At 48.3% G+C, this 23,192-nt stretch overlaps 1 protein-coding gene across 3 annotated transcripts in view; it reads right to left on the bottom strand.

The window, feature by feature from the left end:
• CD4 (CD4 molecule) overlaps positions 1-18,669 on the bottom strand; it is a 23,452-nt gene extending 4,783 nt beyond the window's left edge. For all 3 annotated transcript variants that reach the window (XM_010844941.1, XM_010844940.1, XM_010844939.1), the window contains exons 1-6: positions 18,514-18,669; positions 11,347-11,452; positions 11,059-11,223; positions 3,231-3,389; positions 2,359-2,592; positions 1,022-1,360 (exon numbers count right to left, since the gene is read on the bottom strand). In XM_010844941.1, coding sequence (XP_010843243.1) covers positions 1,022-1,360; positions 2,359-2,592; positions 3,231-3,389; positions 11,059-11,223; positions 11,347-11,395 — 946 coding nt within the window. In that variant the 5' untranslated portion in view covers positions 11,396-11,452; positions 18,514-18,669. The remainder of the gene's footprint in view (positions 1-1,021; positions 1,361-2,358; positions 2,593-3,230; positions 3,390-11,058; positions 11,224-11,346; positions 11,453-18,513) is intronic.
• Between the last annotated feature and the right edge of the window lie 4,523 nt (positions 18,670-23,192).

Genomic DNA, 23,192 nt, shown 5'->3' on the forward strand with positions numbered 1-23,192 from the left:
CCAAGGAGTAAGTGTCTTTTAATTTCATGGCTGCAGTCACCATCTGCTGTGATTTTGGAGCCCCAAAAAATAAAGTCTAACACTGTTTCCACTGTTTCCCCATCTATTTCCCATGAAGTGGTGGGACCAGATGCCATGATCTTAGTTTTCTGAATGTTGAATTTTAAGCCAACTTTTTCACTCTCCTCTTTCACCTTCATCAAGAGGTTTTTTAGTTCCTCTTCACTTTCTGCCATAAGGGTGGTGTCATCTGCATATCTGAGGTTATGGGTATTTCTCCCAGCAATCTTGATTCCAGCTTGTGCTTCATGCAGCCCAGCATTTCTCATGATGTACTCTGCATATAAGTTAAATAAGCAGGGTAACAATATACAGCCTTGACGTACTCCTTTTCCTATTTGGAACCAGTCTGTTGTTCCATGTCCAGATCAAACTGTTGCTTCCTGACCTGCATACAGATTTCTCAGGAGGCAGGTCAGGTGGTCTGGTATGCCCATCTCTTTCAGAATTTTCCACAGTTTATTGTGATCCACACAGTCAAAGGCTTTGGCATAGTCAATAAAGCAGAAATAGATGTTTTTCTGGAACTTTCTTGCTTTTTCGATGAGGATTCCAACCTCAGTTCAGAACCAACCCCCAAGGACTTACCCCCAGGGACTTCAGAGTCTGCCTCCCAATGCAAGGGACTCAGGTTGGATCCCTGGTCAAGGAACTAAGATCCCACATGCGGCAGGGCAGCTAAACCCTTCGAGCTGCAACGACTGACCTGCAATGCTCTAGAGCCCATGCTCCACAAGAGAAGTCCTTGTGCCTCGATTAGAGAAACCCTCCTTGCCACAATGAACCCAGCACACCCACATTCTTTTTTAAAAATTCCCCAAACCAGAGGGCCCTTGATGGACTCCACCAGGCATCCAGGGCCTAGGCACTCTCTTGAAGGGTCTGTCGTGACTTGGAGGGACCCTGAGCCAGGTCCCTTGGCCCTTGACCCCACCCTCGCCATCTCAGCCTAGCTCCTCACCTTTCATCACCACGAGGTTCACTTTCTGCTGCAACTTCCCCTTGGTGAGATCCAGGGTCAGGGTTCCAGAACCCGCGTGCTGAGGCAAAGTCCGTGGCAGAGTGAGATGCAGTGGTAGCTTCTCCTCAACAAGGAGCTTGAGGTCCTTGTGAATCTTGTTCACCTTCACCTCTCTGTTCTTCACGGTGAAGGTGACCCAGGATTGGGAGGAAGAATCCCCGTTCGCCAGCTGCCAAGTCAGCTCCCCGCTCAGATTTTCATACTCGAAGGTGAGTGGGAAGGAAAACTCCGCCTGCTCCCCCTCCTTCACATAGACTGTTTCGGGGGCCTTCTGGAAGGCTGGAGGGGGAGGGAGAGAACCTGGGTCCATACAGGGCGAGGCAGGCGCAGGAAAGGGGGCCAGGTGAGTCCAAATACTTGGGCTGCCACTCGAGCCCTTCAATTTCCTTCTACATCTCCTCTCCTCTCTCTGCTCTGCACCTCCACTCTCTGCCACAGCAGCACCCCTTCCCTGGAGAAGCCCTCCTAGAACAGCCCAGCCACAGGGGTCCTCTCCCTCCTCAGGATCCCGGAGCACAGAGGGCATCTGGCCTGTACCACGTGGGTACAACATTCATCACCCTTCTCAAGGTAAGCGCAGACACTGGCTGACTATGTGCCAGGCGCTGTTCCAAGGGCACTTCATACGTTACTTGTCCTCATGACTGGACAAGGTAGGTTAGATCATCCCCATTTTGCAGATGCAGAGTCCAAGGCACAGAGAGTTCCAGTGACCTGCCCAGGGCCACACAGTCAAGTCAGAGCCAGGATTTCAGACAGAGCCCATGAACTTCATCACCGTGCTACCCTCCTGTGTGTCACAAGAGTCACCCAGAGGACAGGGTCTGGGGTAGCACCTGCCCTCTGGGCTTTTTTTTTTTTTTCCTTCCCAGTGCCTACTCAGGACTCTGAACCTGCAACATCGAGTTTCATCAGGGCTGGCTTGTTGCTGTGAGCATCTCTGAGTTAGTGGACTTGCAACTTGGTGGGAGGGGGAAGCTGAGGCAACCAAGAAGACAGATGCCCTTGACAGCCCTCCTCTGGGGCTTCTTCCTGGGTCTCTGGGGTCCCTGACATCCTTACACCCCCGTCCCTTCTTTCTTCCATGTCCACTCCCCCAAGGATAGCTTGTGAAGAAGAGAGGGCCAGCGTGTCTCTTAGGGCAGACTTCTGCTCCAGGGGATCCTGACTTCAGCCTCCCCTTCCCCCTAAACCAGACCCCCCGGAGCAGAGCAGTGATGGCAGAGGAAGGTCTGGCAGGCAGGGGGTGCCTGCGGGGAAGGGGGAGCCCCTCTTACCCAGCACCACGATGGGTATTTTGATCTCCAGTGTCTGCTGGCTCTGGGAGATAGTGCACGTCCAGGTACCACTGTCCTGCAGCCCCACCTGGGCCAGTGACAGGCTCTTGACGTCTCTCTTATTATTATTCCCTGGACCCTTCCATTGCACGGAAGGGTTGCTCCCAGAGGGACTCTCCAAAGTCAAGGTCAGGCTCTGTCCCAGCAGCACGTGGGTGTCTGAGCTGGCAGTCACTGTGAGGGGAGCAGGTGAACTGTGTCACAAACACACACACACCATCTCCCCAAGAAGAAGAGAAGAAGCTAGGAAGCCTAGGGTATCGCTCTGTCGTCCATTTATTGTTTCAGTTGCTAAGTTGTGTCTGACTCTTTGGGACCCCATGGACTGTAGCCCGCCAAGCTTCTCTGTCCATGGATTTCCCAGGCAAGAACACTGGAGTGGGTTGCCATTTCCTTCTCCAGGGGATCTTCCCGATCCAGGGATCAAACCTGCGTCTCCTGCATTGACAAGCGGATTCTTTACCACTGAGCCATCTGAGAATCTGCAGTTACTCTTGTTCCAACATCTCCCTTCTGTCCACCTCCAGCCCAAGGCAGGGTTTCCTCTCCCCTCCCGCTCTCCTCTCTTCCTTGTCTCTCTCTCTCCTCCCTCTGTCTCCTGCCTTTCCGCCCCTGCACCTCCCGCTCACCCCCAGGTCTCTGTCTCTGTTTGCCTGACCCAAGGCCTGAGGAGGCACTGAGGAGACACAGCGGCCTATCTGATCTGTCTTCAGACTGTGGCAATGCCAGCAGCTCAGGCCCTGGTTTGGGTGCAGGGATGTGAGTCAAGGAGGAAGGGAAATTGGCTGGAGGTCCCAGGCTGCCCCACTCACGTCTGAACACCTGCAGTTCCACCTCGAGCGTCTTCTTGTCCACTTCACAGGTATAAGTCCCCGAGTCAGTTACTTGGAGATTCTTGATGATCAGAGGAAAGGATCCTTGGTCCCACAGGTTTTTTTTGGATTCCACTCGATGGCTCAGTTCAGTGGTACCTGGGAGCAGATCCCGTATGGAGGAGGTTGGGGTACCCTGGAGACAGTGCATCCCTGGCAAGGGTGGTACCCACGACTCTTCTGATCTGAGTTGCTGATGTCCAATAGAATCTGCCCTGGTCCTAATCTGAGAACCCCAGACTGGTGAGGAGGTCCAAACACATTCCTTTACCTGGCCAGGACAGCATCTCACTAACCCCAAATAAAATCGTAACCTCCCTTAGAGAGCACCAGCCTCTACATGTGTGCACGCTAAGTCACTTCAGTCATGTTTAACTCTGTGACTCCATGGACTGTAGCCCACCAGGCTCTTCTGTCCATGGGATTCTCCAGGCAAGAATACTGGAGTGGGTTGCCATGCCCTCCTCCCAGAGATCTTTCCTACCCAGGGATCTAACCCATGTCTCCTGAGTCTCCTGCATTGGCAGGTGGCTTCTTTACCACTAAGCCACCTGGGAAGCTCCACCAGCTCCTACAGGCCAACACTTTACACACATCATCTCAGGTAACAGTCACAAGTCTGAGAAATAGGTACCATTTTGCTTATCTTGCAGATAAGGAAACAGAGGTTTAGAGAAATTGAGTAGTTGTCCAAACTCTTGCTTACACATTATTGGCAGGAACATAAACCAGTGCAATTTCTTTGGAAAATAATTTGTTTTGTTCTTATTTTTTAAATTTTTATTGAAGTATAGTTGATTTAAAAATGCTGTGGTAATTTCTGCTGTACAGCAAAGTGATTCAGTTATACGTATACATATAGCCACTCTTTTTAAAAATTCTTTTTCCATACAGGTCATTACAGAGTATTGGGTAGAGTTCCCTGTGCTATGCAGTAGGTCCTTCTTAGTTATCTGTTTTATATATAGTAGTGTGTATATGTCAATCCCAATCTCCCAATTTATCCATTCCCCTGGAAGGTAATTTATAATACTCCCAGAATTACGAATGCACATACAGAACGAAATGTCCACCATGAAAGAAGAGGTTAAATAAGTAGACTTCACCCTTTCAGTGGAATGCTATAAAAGAAGAATGAGGAGGCTGTTTATATTCTGAGATGGAATAATATCTAAAAAACACCGTTAACTGAATAAAGCAAGATATTTTCAAGGCTACCACTGTTTGAAAAGGAGGGGGAAAGTTATTTATCATCTATCTACCTATATTTCTATCTGTCTATCTATCTATCTTATAAACGAACAAATATTTGTAGAGGTGAACACAAGGAAATGGTCACCTTTGTTGTCACTGGGGAGAGGAAGTGAACCCTATGAGACAGGTGTGAGACAGCTTTTCCGTTTATGCCTTTTGCTACTGATTGAATTTTAACTCCAGTAAGTGCTGGAGCTAGGATTAAAATTTAGTCTGTTGCGTGACTTCCCCAGTGGTCCAGTGGCTAAGACTCTGAGCTCCCAATGCAGGAAGTTCAATCCCTGGTCAGGGAACTAGATCCAACATGCCACAGTTAAGACCTGGCACAGACAAATAAATAAAAATGAATATTTAAAAAAAAACTTCACCTGCATCCCATGTTCGCTCAGCAGATAACTCCCAGCCCTAACCTCTCGCCTTCCTCCTGGGCCCACGTTTCCAATGGCCCAAGGAATGACTTCATCTGGATGTTCTGCCATCACCCTAAAACTCAGCTGGTTACAAATGAAATCTAACACCCTTTCCCTAAAATAACTTGTCCTCCTTGCTTCCCTGTTAAAAGCTCTTCTGGGTCTCATCAAGACCCCCTTGTCCAGACTGTTCTATACTTTGTAAAAGCGATTCTACTTTGTGAAAGTTCTAAGAGTGTGAGAGAGTCTGGGATCAATTCTTGGAGGAGACCAGTACAGAACAAAGCCTTAAAAGAAGGGTAGGCAGGGGACTTCCCTGGTGATCTGGTGGCTAAGACTCCACACTCCTAGTGCTGGGGCCTGGGTTAGATCCCTGGTTGGGGGACTAGGTCCCACATGACACAGCTAAGAGTTCACATGCCTCAACTAAAGATCCTGCCTCAACTAAAGTAAGATTCTGCCTGCCTCAACTCAAGATCCCGCAGGCCAAAGACTGAAGATCCTGCATGCTGCAACTAAGACCTGGTACAGCCAAATAAATAAATGTTTTTCTTTAAAAAAAAAAAAAAAGAAGTAAGCTAGAGAAAAGTGTTGCAGCAAGAATGTCTAGGAAGTGGGTAAAGTTCCAGGAAAGTCATACAGGCAGCCACCTCAAAGCAGTCAGGACAATATCTGGGTGTGAGGTGTCCCGGCTGAGGAGCTGCAGGAACCCATACTGAGGGAAAGAATGTCTGGCAGAGGCTCTTCCAGGCTTAGCCTAGTGGAATAGGGAGTGGCTGACACTGTGTTGGGAGTCAGCGCTGCAGTAGGAGGAAGAGAAGCAAAGTAGGAGAGACCAGTAGCAAAGGGAATTGCCAGGAAGCTCCCACTGTAACCCAGGGGAGGGGTAGGTGGCCTTGGCTAATGAGATGTTCCCATGAGAACAAAGAAGGTGAAACGGAAGAACACTTCCACAGGAAGGAACGGCCCTAGGCAGGGACCGAGGGGAAATCAGGGATTGAAGTAGGGCAAAAAAATCGACTCTGGGTCAGAAATTGGGAGCAGTCAGGAGAGTGATCCTGCTGTTGTCAGAGATCAGGAAGTTGGGAAGGGAAGCCATTCTGGAAGAAGTTCAGATCTTAGGAACAGAACAAAAACATCAACACAAAAGAGGTGAGAATTTTTAGAAAGGAGCACAGTGTTTCAAGCTCACAGGCGATCATAGAAATGCAAATTAAAACAATGATGAAATGTTTTTCAACTATCAAAATTAGCAAAAAATAAAAGAGAGAAGGTTTTAAATATTAGTATTCGGTGCCAGCAAGGGCTCCAGTGAGAGAGAGACAAACACAGTGACATTATTATCTAGACTTACTGTAAATGGATAGAACCTTTCTGGAAGCAATCTGGCTGTATACACAAACTTTTTTTTTTTAAAGCTCATATCCTTAATTTCATTTCTAGAACTTTATCCTTAATAAGTTTAAAATTCAAGCCAAAATGTAGGTACAAAAATAATAATTACAGCGTTCTTAATAGGGTGCAAGATTAGATGAAAGGATAATGGCTGCATATTAGAGCATACTAACTTGATAAACTATTAGGTGAGCACTAAAAATGACATTTATAAATAATTTTCAATAAAATGGAAAACATTCATAATATACATTTTTAAAGTTGTGTTAAGATCATCTTTACTTTTTCAGTTAGTTATTTGAACTACAAAAATTATACAGACTCACAGACTCAACATTTCTCTCTTTCCTTGCCCACCCTCAATACTACTGCAAACAACTTACTGTGGATTTCTTCATGCTTTTTTCTGTTTGTGTAGCTATATATTTACACACATTGAATTTTCTTTTTTTTTTTTAGTATCTATTTTTATTTAATATTAATTTGGCTACACTGGGTCTTAGTTGCCACATGGGGGATCTAGTTCCCTGACCAGAGATCAAACCCAGGGCCCTTGCATTGGGAACACTGAGTCTTAGCCACTGGACCATCAGGGAAGCCCCCACATTGAATTTTTAAATTAAAATGGGACTCTATTATTGATACATACATAGCTTACTTTCCACTTAACAAAATGTGCTTGACATCCTTCTAAGTGTGTGTGTGTGTGGAGCTTCTTCATTCTGTTTGTTTTGTTTTGACATTATGAAAGCTAATCATTTTACTCTGATGATTCTTTAAACGTTTTCTTCTGAGAAAATCATGCAACCATAAGAAATAGCGCAGAAATATCTGGAATACCCTTGACCCAGCTCACCCCAAAAGTAACAGCTTGCAAAACTATAAAGCACAGTATCGCTGCCAGAATATTGGCATTGACACAATTCAAGATGCAGAACATTTCTAGCAGTATAAAGATGTTACCCTTTTCTAGCCAAATCCTCTTCCCTCCCAGACCCCTTCGCCCTGACTCCTGGCAAACACTAATCTGTTCTCCATTTCTATAATTTGTCATTCTGAGAATGTTATATAAATGAAATTATATAGTATGTTACTCTGTGGCATTGGCATTTTTTTTTTCCCCATACAGCATAATCCTCTGGAGAGTCATCTAGGTTGTGGTCCGAAACTATAGTTCATTCTTTTTACTGCTGAAAAATAATCCATAGTATGCATACAACCATTCACCCATTAAAGGACATCTAGGTTATTTCTCGGAGAAGGCAATGGCACCCCACTCCAGTACTCTTGCCTGGAAAATCCCGTGGATGGAGGAGCCTGGTGGGCTACAGTCCATGGGGTTGCTAAGAGTCGGACATGACTGAGCGACTTCACTTTCACTTTTCACTTTCATGCATTGGAGAAGGAAATGGCAACCCACTCCAGTGTTCTTGCCTGGAGAATCCCAGGGACAGAGGAGCCTGTTGAGCTGCCGTCTATGGGGTCTCACAGAGTCGGACACGGCTGATGCGACTTAGCAGCAGTAGCAGCAGCAGGTTATTTCTAGTTGTTGGCTACTACTAATAAAGCTGCTGTCAACAATTTTACACAGATTTCTGTGTGATCATAAGTCTTTATTTCTCTAAGGGGTAAATGTCTAGGAGTACAATTGCTAGGTGGTTGCAAGTTTAGCTTTCTAAAGAAATTTCCAGGGCTTCCCTGGTAGCTCAGTGGGAAAGAATCTGCCTGCCAATGCAAGAGACACAGGTCTGATCCCTGGTCCAGGAAGATCCCACATTCCATGGAGCAACTAAGCTCGTGTGCCACCACTACTGAGCCTGTGCTCTAGAGCCCAGGAATCGCAACAACTGAAGTCCCCAAGGCCTAGCACCCTTGCTACCCAACAGGAGAGGCCACCACCATGAGAAGCCTACGCACTGCAGCTAGAGAGCAGCCCCCACTCCCTGAAACTGAAGAAAAGCCTGAGCAGGAATGAAGACCCAGCACAGTCAAAAATAAGTAAATACATTTTTTTTTAAATTGCTGAACTGTTCTCTAGAGCAGCTGTACCATTTTATACTCCCACCAGCAATGTAAGAGTAACTGGTGTCTGCATCCTCACCAGCACTGGATGTTACTTTTTTTTTTTTTTAATTTTGGCCATTCTGATACGCGTGTGGTGATATCTCCTTGTGATTTTAATTGGCATTTCCCTGATGACTAATGATGATGAACACATTTTCATGTGTTTGTTTGCCATCTCTACGTCCTCTTTGGTGAAATATCTCTTCGTGTCTCTTGCTTATTTTCTAATTGGATTGTTTGGGTTTTTTGGTATTGAATTTTGAGAGTTGTGTTCATATTCTAGATACTAGTCTTTGTTGGATATGCTTCTTAATCTTTCAATTTATTAATATCTCTTCATGACTTAGTTTCTCAGTTGTGTCCAATCCTTTGCAACTCCATAGACTGTAACCCGCCAGGCTCCTCTGTTCATGGGATTCTCTAGGCAAGAATACTGGAGTGGGTTGGCATTTCTTACTTCAGGGGGTCTTCCCAACCCAGGAATCGAACCCAAGTCTCCTGCAAGTCTCCTGCATTAGCAGGTGGATTCTTTACCACTAGCGCCACCTAGGAAGCACAAATAAATAAACTAAACTTGAGCCACTGATTGTCTTGTATTAATAGTACAAAAGAAGCAATAAATATTGCATGCCTCCTAATGCGATGAAATGATAATATAAAACACCATCTATAAAATGCTCTTGTCAAAAGATTAAACGTGTGCACCTCAGTGTCCATAGCAGCACTGTTTGCAATGACCAACACATGGAAGCAACCTAAATGTCCATCAACAGAGGAATGGATAAAGAAGGTATATATAATGGAATACTACTCAACCATGAAAAAGAATGAAATAATGCTATTTGCAGCGACATGGATGGACCTAGAGATTGTCATACTAAGTAAGTCAGAAAGAGAGAGACAACTATCATATATCACATATATGTGAAATCTAAAATATGATACAAATAAACCTATTTACAAAACAGAAACAGATTCACAGACAAAGAAAACAAATTTATGGTTGCCAAAGGGGGAGGAATAGTGTATAGATATAACTGAATCACTTTGCTATACACCAGCAACTAACACAACACCGCAATTGAAGCTATACTTCAATTTTAAAAAAAGATGGGGCTATAATGCTTTGTAATATGGAGTACAGTTATTAAATAAGTCACTGAGAGAAAAAAATGAACGTAAACTTGATCATGTCTCTAGATCTAATCACCATTTCTAGGAGATTTAAGGGACAGAGGAACATGTTAAATGCTACCACAATGTAAAACGTATAGGGCAATTGCCTGGTTTCTTCAAATATCAGTTGCAATAGGGGGCAGAAAAAGGAAAGTAAATGTATAAATTCAAAGAGATTCAAGGGCCATATCAAGCAAATACCATGCATGAATTTTTATTTGAATTTTGATTCAAACAGACCAGATGTAAAAATAATATTATAAGGCATTTGGGAAAATTTGAACACTGGATAATTTTGGTCATAAAAGAATTAATTTTAAAGCATTGATGATGATATTATAGATGTGTTTTTAAATCAAAATATAGTTGATTTACAATGTTTCAGGTGTACAGCAAAGTGATTCAGTTATATGAACAAACATTGGTCATGAATTGATCATTGTTAAAGCTGAGAGAGATACACAGGGGTTCATTATATACTTATTCAACTTCTATGTACATTTGAATTAAGAGAAAATGTTAAGAAAAAAAAGCAGTGAAATGCAAACAATAATAAATCAAATAAACTTATAAAGAATAAATACATTTCACACTGGTGGCATTTTTCTACTTTTGACTCTGTGACTTTCTCCCACTCAATAATGTACTGAATATTAGAAGCCATACCCAGAAGAAAGAAGAGTTACTTAAACAGGAGCATGAGGGTAAAATTTACGTGAAAAAATAAGATTGCAAAATAATGTTCCTAAGAAGTTTTGAAATCTTAATTCTTTCCACTTTGAAAGCTAGAAAAAGACTTCCCTGGCGGCGCAGTGGATAAGAATCTGCCTGCCAGTGCGGGGAACATGGGCTCAATTCCTGCTGGGGAAAGATCCCACATGCCGAGAAGCTACTAAGCCCATGTGCCACAACCACTGAGCCTGAGCTCTGGAGCCCACATGCCTCAACTAATGAAGCCCTTGCCTAGAGACTGTGCTCCACAGCAAGAGAAGCCTGTGGAATGAGAAGCCCACACACATAAACTAGAGAGTAGCCCCCCGCTCGCCACAACTAGAGAAAAGCCCACGCAGCAATGAAGACCCAGTACAGCCAAAAATAAATACATTATTTTTTTAAAAAGCTAGGGGAAAACATTCTGTTGCTCTTAATGGAAGTAAACAAAGTATCATCATTGGTCTGTAACAACAATATTCATGAAATCATGGGTTTCATATGGTAGCTATTTTTCAAATATCCATTAAAATAAGGTCATCAATATTAAAATAATGAAACTATAATAGACCACCAGAAGCCATTCCCCAGCCCACCAATAGCTGGCAGAGGGCGGTTCTGGACTTGGGGAGTCCCTGAGACTCTGGCTGATGGCAGAACCCTCCAGAACCCCAGAGCTGACTAGGAGCTAGGCCCTGCCATGGGGGTGTTCATTCCCCAGGGCTCTCTTCTGTAAACAGGGAGCAGAACCCACCTACCTTTGTAAAAGAAGAGGCCACGCTTCCCCAGAATATTGGACTGCGAAGAATCTTTCCAGCTGAAGACCATGTTCTTCTTCTGGGAAGCCTGGCAGGGCAGCTCTGCCTTGTCTCCTGCCTCACCCAGCACCACTGTTTTTCCCTGAGTGCCAGCCGGGAGCATCGCTAGGTGGAAAAACAGGGGGGTCAGGCCTTGAGGCTGTGGTTGCCCCATCCCCCACCTGGCATTCCCCAACCAGCCCCTCCTCCCAAGCCACCTGCACCCGGACCCCAAGTCTGAGCACTCACCCAGTTGCAGCACCAAGAACAGGTGCCTAAGAGAGGTCCCCGGGCCCATTGTGGCTTTGCTGAGGCAGACAAGGACCTGAGCCTTCCCCCAAAGAAAGGGCAGGGCCTGGGGGAGACACCAGTCAGCAGTTAGCAGGCGTTCATCTGGCTGGGTCCCCTTCATGACCCAGACAGCCAGGCGGGAACCTAGACGTGCAGGCCCCTGAACAAGATACCCACGGGTTACATGCCACGCATACTGTGCCTGGGCCAGGGGTGGGTTCTTTGCCAGGGGGAATCAGAAAAGGATTCTCAAAAGACTTCCCTCATGGTCCAATGGTTAAAAATCCACCTGCCAAGGCAAGGGACGTGGGTTCAATCCCTGGTCCAGGAAGATTCCACATGCCATGGAGCAGCTAAGCCCTTGCGCCACAATTATTGAGCCTGGGAGCTGCAACCACTGAGCCCACATGCTACAGCAACTGAAGCCCACGTGTCCTACAGCCTGTGCCCCACAAAGGAAGCCACCAGAATGAGAAGCCCTCACACCGCAGCTAGAGAGTAGCCCCCACTCAGTGCAACTAGAGAAAGTCTGTGCCCAACAACGAAGACCCAGCACAGCCAAAAATTAATTACTCAATCAATGAATTACAAAATAAAATGAGTGAATGGCCTTTGGTGTGAATTAAAGTTTTTAAAAAAGAAGAAAAGAATTATCAGAGAAGGTGGCAAATTGGTAGGAACTGGGGCTAGGGAGTCAGGCCAGGTCATGAAGGTCCCGGAACGCCGTGACCCTGGGCGCTCGAGGGAGCTTTACTTAGAGAAGGACAGGAGTAGACTTATAGGATGGATCCCTCCAGCTGCTGAGCAGAAGAGGACCTGGAGGAGGTCAAGCATGGGAGGCAGGATAATAAGAATCCTGGTGGGAAAAGATGAGGCCTGAACTCAGAGAGACAGACTTAAGGGAGGAGTTCTGAAAGAAAACCCCCAGGACCTGCAGTCTGATTCAGCATGAGGGATGCGGTCAGGGAAAGGGCAGAGGGTGATTCCCTAGAAGGCCTCTGAGTGGGACAAGCAAAAAGGTGATACTCTGGAGTTTCTGTGGGCTTGGAAGACAGACAGGCCCATGGGAGAGGGGGTTGCAGAAGGGCTCTGCACGGACCTGGAGGAATGGGCGGCACTGGGTTGGAGCAGTGACTCCCCATGTGTGATCACCCAAGAACTTGTGAGACAGGCAACCTCTGGGGCCCACCCTAGACCTCTGGGATCAGGAGCTGGGGTTGGGTGCGGCTGTCTGTGTTCACAGCCCTCTGGGGGACTGGTGCACGCTCAAGTCTGACAACCCTGAGACAGCTGGAAAAGAAAGGGGAGGGCACCCACCACAGTCTGCGGAATCGGGGGTGATGGGGTGGGGTGTGTGGCTGTGGATCGAAGTCTTGGGGAGTGGAGCCTGATCTTGCATCTTGCTGGGCAGGCCGGAGAGTTAGGGCTGGGCTCGGCAGGGCGCTGGGAGCCGCTGCTCGTTTTGGAGCAGAGATGTGACAAGGTCTTTGAGAGCTTTAGGAAGCTCCATCAGATGGTAAGGGGACCAGATGACACGGAGGAAGTAGAGCCAAAAGGAAGGCCACCAGACAGTGCCTCGCAGGCAGGCGGGACCAGGCTCAAGTGTCTTTGAGGTGGTGGTGGAAGGTTGTACTAGAAGTCTGGGAGACTAGCAGAGGCAAACTATTACATACAGGATGGATAAACAAGATCCCACTGTATAGCACAGGGAACTATATTCAATATCCTGCAATAAATCATAATGGAAAAGAATATGAAAAAGAGTATAGTATATATAACTGAATCACTTTGCTGTACACCAGGAACTAACACAACATTGTAAATCAACTGTACTTCAATTTTTTTTTTAAAGTGTCTGAATTTGGCCTCAGATTGAGGGCGGGCCTCAGAGCAGTGACAGCCTTGGGGGCTGTCAGCACACACCTGGCACGCAGCTTGTGTATCCAGACCTACTTTTCTCCCCCCACCCCAACCCCCAGCCTGGTCTTTCTCTCTGCTGGGGACCACCTTTCAGTGAGCTGTCTGCTCTGAACTCCCAGAGTCTCCAACTCTGACCCCTTTATGTGCACATCCCACCTTCTACCATAGTTTCAGTTCCCGCCCTTCCTCCACCAACAGTCAATCTTAAGGGAAATCAACCCTGAATATTCATTGGAAGGCCTGATGTTGAAGCTGAAGCTCCAATACTTTGGCCACCTGATGCAAACAGCCAACGCATTGGAAAAGACCCTGATGCTGGGAAAAATTGAGGGCAGGAGGAGAAGAAGGTGTCAGAGGATAAGACGGCTGGATGGTATCACCGATCCAATGGTCATGAACTTGGGCAAACTCCAGGAGATGGTGAGGGACAGGGAAACCTGGCATGCTGCAGTCCAAGGGGTTGCAAAGAGTTGGACACAACTGGGCAACTGAATAATAACAACTCTCCTCCACCAACTTGATCTCTAGGCTGGAAATGATGGTCCAGCCAGCAAGGCCACCGCTGGCCCCATCTGGAGCACAGAGAAGGGTCTTGGGATGTATTTGGTTAACTTAAACCAAATTGAATTGAACAGAGAGGGGAAATCACCGATTACTTTTTTCTGGACTCCACATGGTAATTCTGTTACTAAAAAGTGTCTGTACACACCCAAACCTGGCCTGGATGAAGCCAAGTCATCACCATCCACACAGCCTACTCTTGTGCCAGTCCTCTCAAGTATTCTCTTTTCTTTTAAAATTATTTTTGATTGGAGGATAATAGCTTTACAATGTTGCGTTGGTTTCTGCCACACATCAACATGAATCAGCCATAGGTATACATATGCCCCCTCCCTCCTGAACCTCCCACCCACTTCCTCCACCTTCTTTTTTTATTTTTTGAATTTTTTGGCCACATCACGAAGCATGTAGGACCTTAGTTCCCAATCAAGGATCAAACCTGCGCCCCCTGCATTAGAAGCACAGAGTCTTAATCACTTGACCAGCAAGGGAAGCCCACACCCCCAACCCCCAGGCATTCTCCATGCTCTCTGCCCTGCTCTCCACACAAAGGCTGACCACTGCACACCTTATACACTGTGTCACTCAGGCTCCCTCGCCCTTCAGCTCCTGGTTGGGGTTGGCCAATGAGAAGCACCCACAAGAGATGAGCAGGCCGGGGAGAGAGGAGAGGTTAGCGTGTTTTATCCTTGTTCTCTCCTGGCTCAGGGCATATTTTCTGGCATCAGCTGTATTCCCTCCCTTGCCCTTTTCTTCCCATGGTGACAACAGCTCCTGCCAGGTGGCCCCCTAATAGCAATTCAAGCCCTAACTGGGTTCCAGTTAGGAACCGCTCTTTCTGGGGTGGTCTTGAACCGTCTGAGATGGATTCTGTTTTCTGTTGTCCACTGATCCATGATAAGGAGGCAGCACTTGAATGCGTGCTAAGGGCTTGACCCTCCTAGTGAGGTTTGGGCAGGGGAAGCCTTCTCTTCAAGAGGTGTTGAGGCACCAGATGCCAAAGCAGCAGGCAGAGTCCTGAAGCGGAAAGGGCCAACTTGATGTTGCTTCATCTGCCTGAAAGAGGAACTACTCAGGGCCTAACGCCTGGTAGGAACTTGCTCGAATTTTTTTAAAACAAGGTAAATAGGAAGACAAGTGGTCAAGAGGGAGGTTTTGGGGGCTTCCCTGGTGGTCCAGTGGTTAAAATCTGCCTTGCAATGCAAAGGACACGGTTTGGCCCCTGGTCCGGAAAGATTGCACGCGCCGCGGAGCAACTAAGCCTGTGCGCAACAACTTCTGAGCCTACGTCTACAGCCCAAGCTTTGCAATAAGAGAAGCCTCCGCAGTAAGAAACCCACGCACCGCAACTAGAGTAGTCCCCGCTCATCCCAGCTAGAGAAAGCCTGCATGTGGCAACAAAGACCCACCACAGCCAAAAAATAAATAAATAAATCTTAAAAAAAAAAAAAAAAAGAAGGAGGAGGAGGTTTCCAGGAAAGGAAGAGGGAGGCTAGGTCACGGGTGAAGTTGTTTACCAGTTGGCCTGGGACCACAAGGCACACAGCAGGAGGCTGGGGTGAGAGAGTAGGGCGGAGCACTCTTACATCTGAAAGTAGGTCCCACTGTCCGCCCATTCTAGACTTACCGTGTTCTGGGTGAGCAGAGAGTGAGGGAGTCTCCATGTGAGATGCCCTTCCCTGAGGTTCAGAGTCAGCTTTGACGCCTGAGCAAGACTAGGGACATTCTTGTCCCTCCCCAGGTGTGGTCAATTTTTCCTCCCCACTCCGTGATCCTGGCCTCAGTGCAAGGCCCACTTCCCACCCCCCAGTTCCCTGTGTTGCCCCAACCCACCACCCCAGGGCTCAACTTGGTCGGTGGAGGAGGTTCTGGGTTTCCAGCCGCTGTTTGCTTTGATGCCTGGGGCTTCCGCTGCCGCCCCAGAGAGCTGGCCTTTGATCCCCACATCCTCAGCCTCCCCAGAAGCGCTCTGCCCCGGTACAGTAGCATCCTGTACAGTGTACACCGCAGGCTCCTGAGGCTGGCGGGAGGGCCCACTGGTCCCCGAGGCCTTGACTCCTCTCTCTCTCCCTGTTTCTCTGCTCGCATCTGTGGTTCCCCTCACCTCTGCCTTCAGCTCCCTGTGTCTGTCTCTCCTCCTCTGCTAGGAGGCAGTTCTAGCTCTCCTGGCTTGCCTGCGGGGCCCCTTGCTTCTTCTCCCTCAGAATCCCTTCTCTCTCCAGCAGCCACTAAGCTCCAGTCCCTCCTGGCCTGGAAACCAGCATCCTGGCCTCTGGGTGGAGGGTTGCAGTCTCCACAAGCTTCTGTGTGAAGAGAACCTGCAGACTACAGCCTGGGGCCCAGGATAGATGCCCGGGAGATGGCTGTGGGGTGGACAAAGGAAAAAGGACAGATTCCTTGGAGGAACACACAGAAGTCCCAAGGGAGGATGACGGGAGGATGGGAGGGAAAGAGAAAGGCGGGGAGGGACCCAGATTAGCTCATTAAAGCAGCAGCTACATTTACACAATCCTCACACACAAGGCCCAGAGTAGCACAAACGAGGTAGGGCAGAGGGAAAGAAGGAGATTCTGAGACACAAGACACAGGCCTGGAGCAGAGCACTGAGAGGCAAGGAGAAGCCAAGAAGGCAACGCACTGCTCGCCCTCGGGGCCCCAGCGCCCCCTACCCCGGGCAGGGCGGAGAAGCGAGGCTCGAGGCTGGGGGGAAGAGGGCACAGCCCCACCGCAATGACAGTCTGTGGTCCCTCAGGCACTTTTATCTCCTCCGCACGGCCCCCATCAGCCCCCTCCAGCCCGCCGCGGATGTGCCCCCTACTGCATGCGCCCCTCTGCTGCGCTCCAGCTTTGTGCGAATGTAACTTCCTAGAGACATGGTCCCTCGAAGGGACCCTTGTGGTTCGGTGGCTGCAAACCTCCACCATCCTCTCCTTTGCCTCCACCGCCCACAGGGAGGGGAACGGAGCGCCCCCTCTCCTTCCACGATCCCGGAGAGGTGCAGAGTCGACCTCAGCCAAGGAGCCCACAAACCCCAGCCCCTTGCCTGGCCCCTCCGCACACCCACCCTCATCAAAGGCATTTCACTCAACCAAGACTCACTGAAGCTCTGAAGCGGCCAGGCCCTTGTTTACCCAACTCCTTGATGCCATGCCAGGGCCAGGATCAGGGTCCAAGGGCGATGGGGCTTCTGCCCAGAACCGGTTGATGGGAGGGAGTCTTATCTGAGGTGGACCTGTTCTGCCTGAGGCCCCCACACTGAAGGAGGGAGACATCCCACGGTCCTCTGGGAACCCCTTCTTCTGAGGTGAGGAGGGCGGCCATTTTGTTCCAGCCCAGACTCTACACAGCGCAAGAAATTGTCAAACACGCAGTGCACGGACCTCCCCGGCATCAGGCTCTACCCTCAGCCCTGCACCCCGAAAAGCCCACCCCGAAAGGGCAGGACATCCAGGAAGAGCTGTCCCACCCAGAGCGCAGTGTTTTTGAGTGAGTGACAGTGGGGCCTTTCTATTCTGAGGGATCTGACTGTAGGGAGGAGGCCCCCATCCGCACATACACAGAATTCGGCCAGGATGGGAGGACAGTGGACACCCTGGGGAACAGGGCTGGAGGCCAAGGAGGCCTCAGGAGAGGGGGAGGACTGAGGATGTAGAGGTGGGAGGCTGGGGTCCTTCCGAGCGTTCTGCTTGAGAGGTGTCACCTCCTGTGTGTCCCCACACACACCCCACCAAGCCCAGGGAGGGTCTGCAAGTCCTTCTCTAACCACCCCCTGCCACCAGCCTCCTTTTCTAGAGCAGCTGAGACCCTAACACTGATCTCTTAGAACCAATTTTTCTAATGATGTAGTGGCCTAAAAATACGTCTCTCTCCCTTTTACCACATGTCACACCCAGGAGCTTGGCTTTACCCCTTTCTCAGAATTTTAGCTTTCAGTCATCTCATTAATCATTTTTAAGCTGAAGTGGAAGTATCTTTAAATATACTGTTCAAAAATACTAAAAAGGCACGAAAAGCAAACCAAAGTGTAGGAACAGGAACATAACCTGAGTCGAAGGAGGCTACATCAGTCATATGGCTTATGAAATGCTGCAAATATGATTTCTGGTGTGAGTTTTGGTGAGTAAGTCATTGGGAAAATTAATTTGAGGGGAGAAATGTCTCTAGACCAGGTTCTACTTCTCTTTCTCTTGCTTTTATATTGTCATCTCTTTTCCTTTCTTTTTCCTAGACCTCCTCCCTCTTTAATATTTGTGGGTTGTTTCTATGTCTCTCTCATTTCTTCTTTCCTCTTTTCCCCCCCTCTTTTCCCCTCTCCCTGTCTTTATCTCCTCTACTCCCCATGACCAGTGGCCTTTTTCAGCCCGGGGCCCCCAAACGCCCATTTCTTCTCTGATCTCCAAGTCCGAGTCAACACCCTTCCGCCCCGGGAGCTGAGCTGTGTGCAGTGGGGCTGTGAAGAGAAGCATGGCAGAATCCCTTGGCTTCTGCAAGCTCACATTTCCAGGGGGAGAGTGTGGCTCGGGAAATGCCGGAGAAGGTGGCCAGAGCTCTGGGCAGGACCTGTGACGCCAACACATCTGTTGCCTCGCTCCCCTCCCATCCCCAACCCTCAGAAAGGAACGAAGCCTGATCTGTGCCTCTTACCTCCCAGCCTGGGTCCCTCTTCCCTTCTGCTTCTAGCGCAGGTGTGTCTCTGTGAGGGTTGGGAGCAGAAGCCCACTGGGGAGGGCGCCTGTTACTTCTGCAGACAGAGATACGCTTAGAAGGAGAGACAGGAAGCCTGGTAGCGAGTCTCCTCCACTCCCCAGGCCTGGGCCAGCCCCCAGCGTCACCACCTAGGACTGGGGTCCCCACCCCCTGCCTTTTGGGGAAGATGTCAGAATGAAAATGGCAAAGTCAAGGGAAAAAATTCCGCAGAACCCGGCCAGAGCCCAGAATGTGGTCCCACTTCTCGGTGGATGGCAAGAAAAAGCGTCAATGTGCTTTTGGTGGCTAGTAAGAAAAACATTGATGGACCAGTGATATTACAGTCTGGCCAGGGCTTCAGGGAAACAAGAAGTGGGAGGCACATGGAGGGACCACAATAACTGCTGTGGTCAGCCACACACAGCATCGAACTCCAGGGCCAGAGGATATCTGTTCAGCAGGTGCTTCCAGGGCTCCCTCACCAAAGGCATCATAGTTGGGCCTGCGTGGCAGAAAGGGCCGGGGCTAAGAAGGGGCACCTGAGACAATCAGAGTGACCATGGACCGGGCTTCTTTCCTGTGAGCCTTCATTTCTGGCCAGTCCGAAAATGTTTCTCTCTGGTTCAGATCTCTCAAGAGCACCAGATGGGGGTCTCTCCGTTTGGATGTTCAGCAGACATAGCAAACTCAAACCCAACAAATAGCTTCCCAAAACAAACCCATCACCTCCACGCTACTACCCTCCAAACCTACTCCTTGTTCAACTTCCCGACTCAGCGAGGGACCCACCATCCACTCAGCTGCTCAAACCCAAGGAATTGGGTGGAATCTCTTTTTAAATATTTATTTATTTGGCTGCATCAGGTCTTAGTTGGGGTATGCAGGATCTTTCATTATGGTCCTCGGGCTCAGTAGTTGTAGCCTGAGGGCCTAGTTTCCTTATGGCCTGTGGTATCCTAGTTCCCCAACCAGGGATCAAACCCGCTGCCCCTGCATGGCAAGGCAGATTCTTAACCACAGGACCACAGGAAAGCCCCGCCCCCTCTCTCTTTTTTTAATTTGATTTTTTGTTTGTTTGGTTGGTTGAGTTTTTGTGTTGTTGTTCTTGTATTTTTTTACCATACCACATGACATTGGTGTTCAGTCGCTAAGTCATGTCCAACTCTGCGACCTCATGGATTAAGTACGCTAGGCTCCCTGGTCCTTAACTATCTCCGGAGTTTGCTCAGACTCATGTCCATTGAGTTAGTGATCCATCCAACCATCTCATCCTCTGCTGCCCTCTTCTCCTTTTGTGTTCGATCTTTCCCAGCATCAGGGTCTCTTTCAGTGAGTCAGTTCTTTGCATCAGGTGGCCAAAGGATTGGATCTTTAGCTTCAACTTCAGTCCTTCCAATGACTGTTCAGGGTGGATTTCCTTTAGATTGACTGGTTTGATCTCCTTGCTGTCCAAGGGACTCTCAAGGGTCTTCTCCAGGCAACATGTGGAATCTAAATTCCCCAGCTAGGGATTGAACCCACGTCCCCTGCATTGCAAGGCAGATTCTTCACCCCTGGACCCCCAGGGAAGTCCCTGTGTGTAATCTCTGACTCGTTCCTCAGCCAGCACCTCCCGAGTATTTGTTTCCCAATTCCCTGGGACATCACTTCTAAGTAGCTCTGAAGTCTGTCGGAATCACTCTGCCCCACCGCCACCGTTCGAGTCCAAGGTGCCATCTTCACCCTTCACTTGGTCAACAGCTCCTGCCTCCCCCTGGTCTCCTGGTGTCTCCCTCCTGCCTTCTTGCAGACCATCATCTGCTCAACAGCCTGAGTGATCATTCCAGTACTCGCCTGTCATCATGGCATTCCCCTACTGACAACAAAAGTTGCTAGTTTAGTTTTCAACTCCAACAACTAATACAAGTGTTTCTGTTGAGACAACCATTGTGCTTTGTTGCAGCTGAAGCGCTTTCTGCTACTTCTTTCATAACACAGTATACCCAAAGGTTGAGAGTTAATAACATTAGTATATATACTGCTTCATCAAGAGCATTCTAAATCGAAACTGGCATTAGTTTTTTTTTTCTTTTTCTTTTTTTTTTTTTGCTACAAGTGCCTGACAGTGGAAAGTACAATGACCTTAGCAGGGTTTGGCACCACCGCCTTGGTTTGTGCTAAGGCAGCAGTCTAACCTAGATTGTTTTTGCAACATCTCTGCAATGTCAAGGTAGTGACAAGGACAAATAATGTCCTATTATTTTTATGAAAATGGCTTGATCTGGCAGACTCCCTGAAAGGGTCTCAGGGTCCCCATGGATCATACAGTGAGAACCCCACTAATCTGGAAATTTTGTATCCACTCTTCAAGTCTTAGTTATCTCTCTGCACAGACCTTTAGTTGTCCCCCAAACCTATTTTATCCTTCTTCCTGATAATAGAAGCCTCAATTTTTAGCTGAGCTCATGGTTGCCCAGATTTACGTAATATTTAAGTTATATTTCCCAACCTCCTTTTCAGCTGGGTATGGCTAAATGACTCAGGGCTTTTTTTTTTTTTTTTTAATATTTTTTCATTTGCCTGGGCCGGTCTTTGTTGCAACACTCAGGGTCTTCAGTTGAGGCATGCAAACTCTTAGTTGCTTCATGTGGGATCTAGTTCCCTGACCAGGGGTGGAATCTGGGTCCCCTACATTGAGAGCGAGGAGTCTTAGCCACTGGACCACCAGGGAAGTCCCTGGATGACTCCGTTTTGGTTAATGGATATAAGTTTGTAAGTGCAGGTGTTAGGTGCGAGCTCTAGGGCATGTCCCTCAAGGGAGTGTGGGTGTCCTCCTTCAGGCAAGAATGTAAACACCCATCTTACACACCACCTGCTTGTTTTTCTCATTTATGTGGCCTCACAGGCTCCAGTAAGCATTCAAGGTTGTGACCCCTGACCCGGCCCAATTCTCTCCATTCATTTGTGTATTCAATAAGCATGCCATGTTTACCAGTCCAAGGCATCTGCTGGAACCCAGGGTATGCTGTTGTGCTTAGTCACTTCAGTCCTATCAGACTTTTTGTGACCCCTTGGACTGCAGCTCACCAGGTCCTCTGTCCATGGAATTCTCCAGGCAAGAATACTGGAGTGGGTTGCCATGCTCTCCTCCAGGGGATCTTCTCCACCCAGGGATCAAACTCGCGTCTTCTATGTCTCCTCCCTCTCCCGCATTGCAGGCAGATTCTTTACCACTGAGCCACAGGGGAAGTCCAAGGAACCCCGGGATGTTATGCTAAATAAACCAAACATGATTACTCTCAAGCCTGTGGCATGGACCCTACGTATTTAATAATTCCATCACAACTGGAGAAGGGCTACAAAGGGAGACCCACAGGGTGCTAGGGCAGCTTATCATAGGGAACCTTTCCTTCTTTTTTAAAAAAATATTTATTCGACTGTGTTGGGTCTTAGATGCAGTGTGTGGGCTCTTTCGGCACGGGGGCTCCAGAGCCCGCAGGCTCAGGAGTTGCCGTACGTATGTGGGGTCCTAGTTCCCCAGAACTCCTGCATTGGAAGGCAGATTCTTAACCACTGGACCACCAGAGAAGTCCCAGGGAGCTTTATTTCAACCGGGGTGTTGAGAAAAGCTTACAGAAAGCATGTCCTAGTAACCATTCTAAAGGAGATCAGTACTGGGTGTACTTTGGAAAGACTGATGCTAAAGCTGAAACTCCAATACTTTGGCCACCTCATGCGAACAGTTGACTCACTGGAAAAGACTCTGATACTGAGAGGGATTGGGGGCAGGAGGAGAAGGGGACGACAGAGGATGAGATGGCTGGATGGCATCACCGACTCGATGGACATGAGTTTGAGTGAACTCTGGGAGTTGGTGATGGACAGGGAGGCCTGGCGTGCTGCGATTCATGGGGTTGCAAAGAGTCGGACATGACTGAGTGACTGAACTGAACTGAACTGAACTGAAAAGTGAAAGAAAATTCAATACAACAGAGGCCGAAATGAGACTGAAATTAATTTCTCCTCTGAAAGAAGCCTGGAGGTGGGTGATCCAGAGGTGAAGGGTAAGGGTGGGGAGCAGCAAACCGACCCCAGCAGCAGGATCAGCTGTTTGTATCTTGCTCCACACCCTCATCCTCCACATGACCCCTCCTCATAGTCTGAGAAGGATGCCAAGGCGCCCCAGTTGAATGAAGATCCCTTTATGGTAAGATCTCCCAGAACACTGTGTAGCTTCTCCCATGAAAGCAATTGTCCAAGTGAAATAATTATGAAATTCTTGTTTAGTATCTGTTGCACCGGCTTCCTCCCTGGTGGCTCAGATGGTAAAGACGCCTGCAATGCAGGAGACCCAGGTTCGATCCCTGGGTGGGGAAGATCCCCTGGAGAAGGACATGGCGACCCACTCCAGTATTCTTGCCTGTAGAATTCCATGGACAGAGGAGCCTGGAGGGCTACAGCCCATTGGGTTGCAAAGAGTCAGACACACGACTGAGCGACTTTCACTTCACTTCATTTCAGTTCACTTCAGGGGCTGCAGGAGGACCTTATCAGTCTTAGCACCCAGTAGAGTGTCTTGGGCCTGGTAGACTGTTAATTCTTGTCGAACATATATATATATATATTTGCCACTCCACACATCACGTAGAGTCTTAGTT

Source organism: Bison bison, unplaced genomic scaffold (genome assembly GCF_000754665.1).
Source record: "Bison bison bison isolate TAMUID 2011002044 unplaced genomic scaffold, Bison_UMD1.0 scf7180017864213, whole genome shotgun sequence".
Taxonomy (NCBI): domain Eukaryota; kingdom Metazoa; phylum Chordata; class Mammalia; order Artiodactyla; family Bovidae; genus Bison; species Bison bison.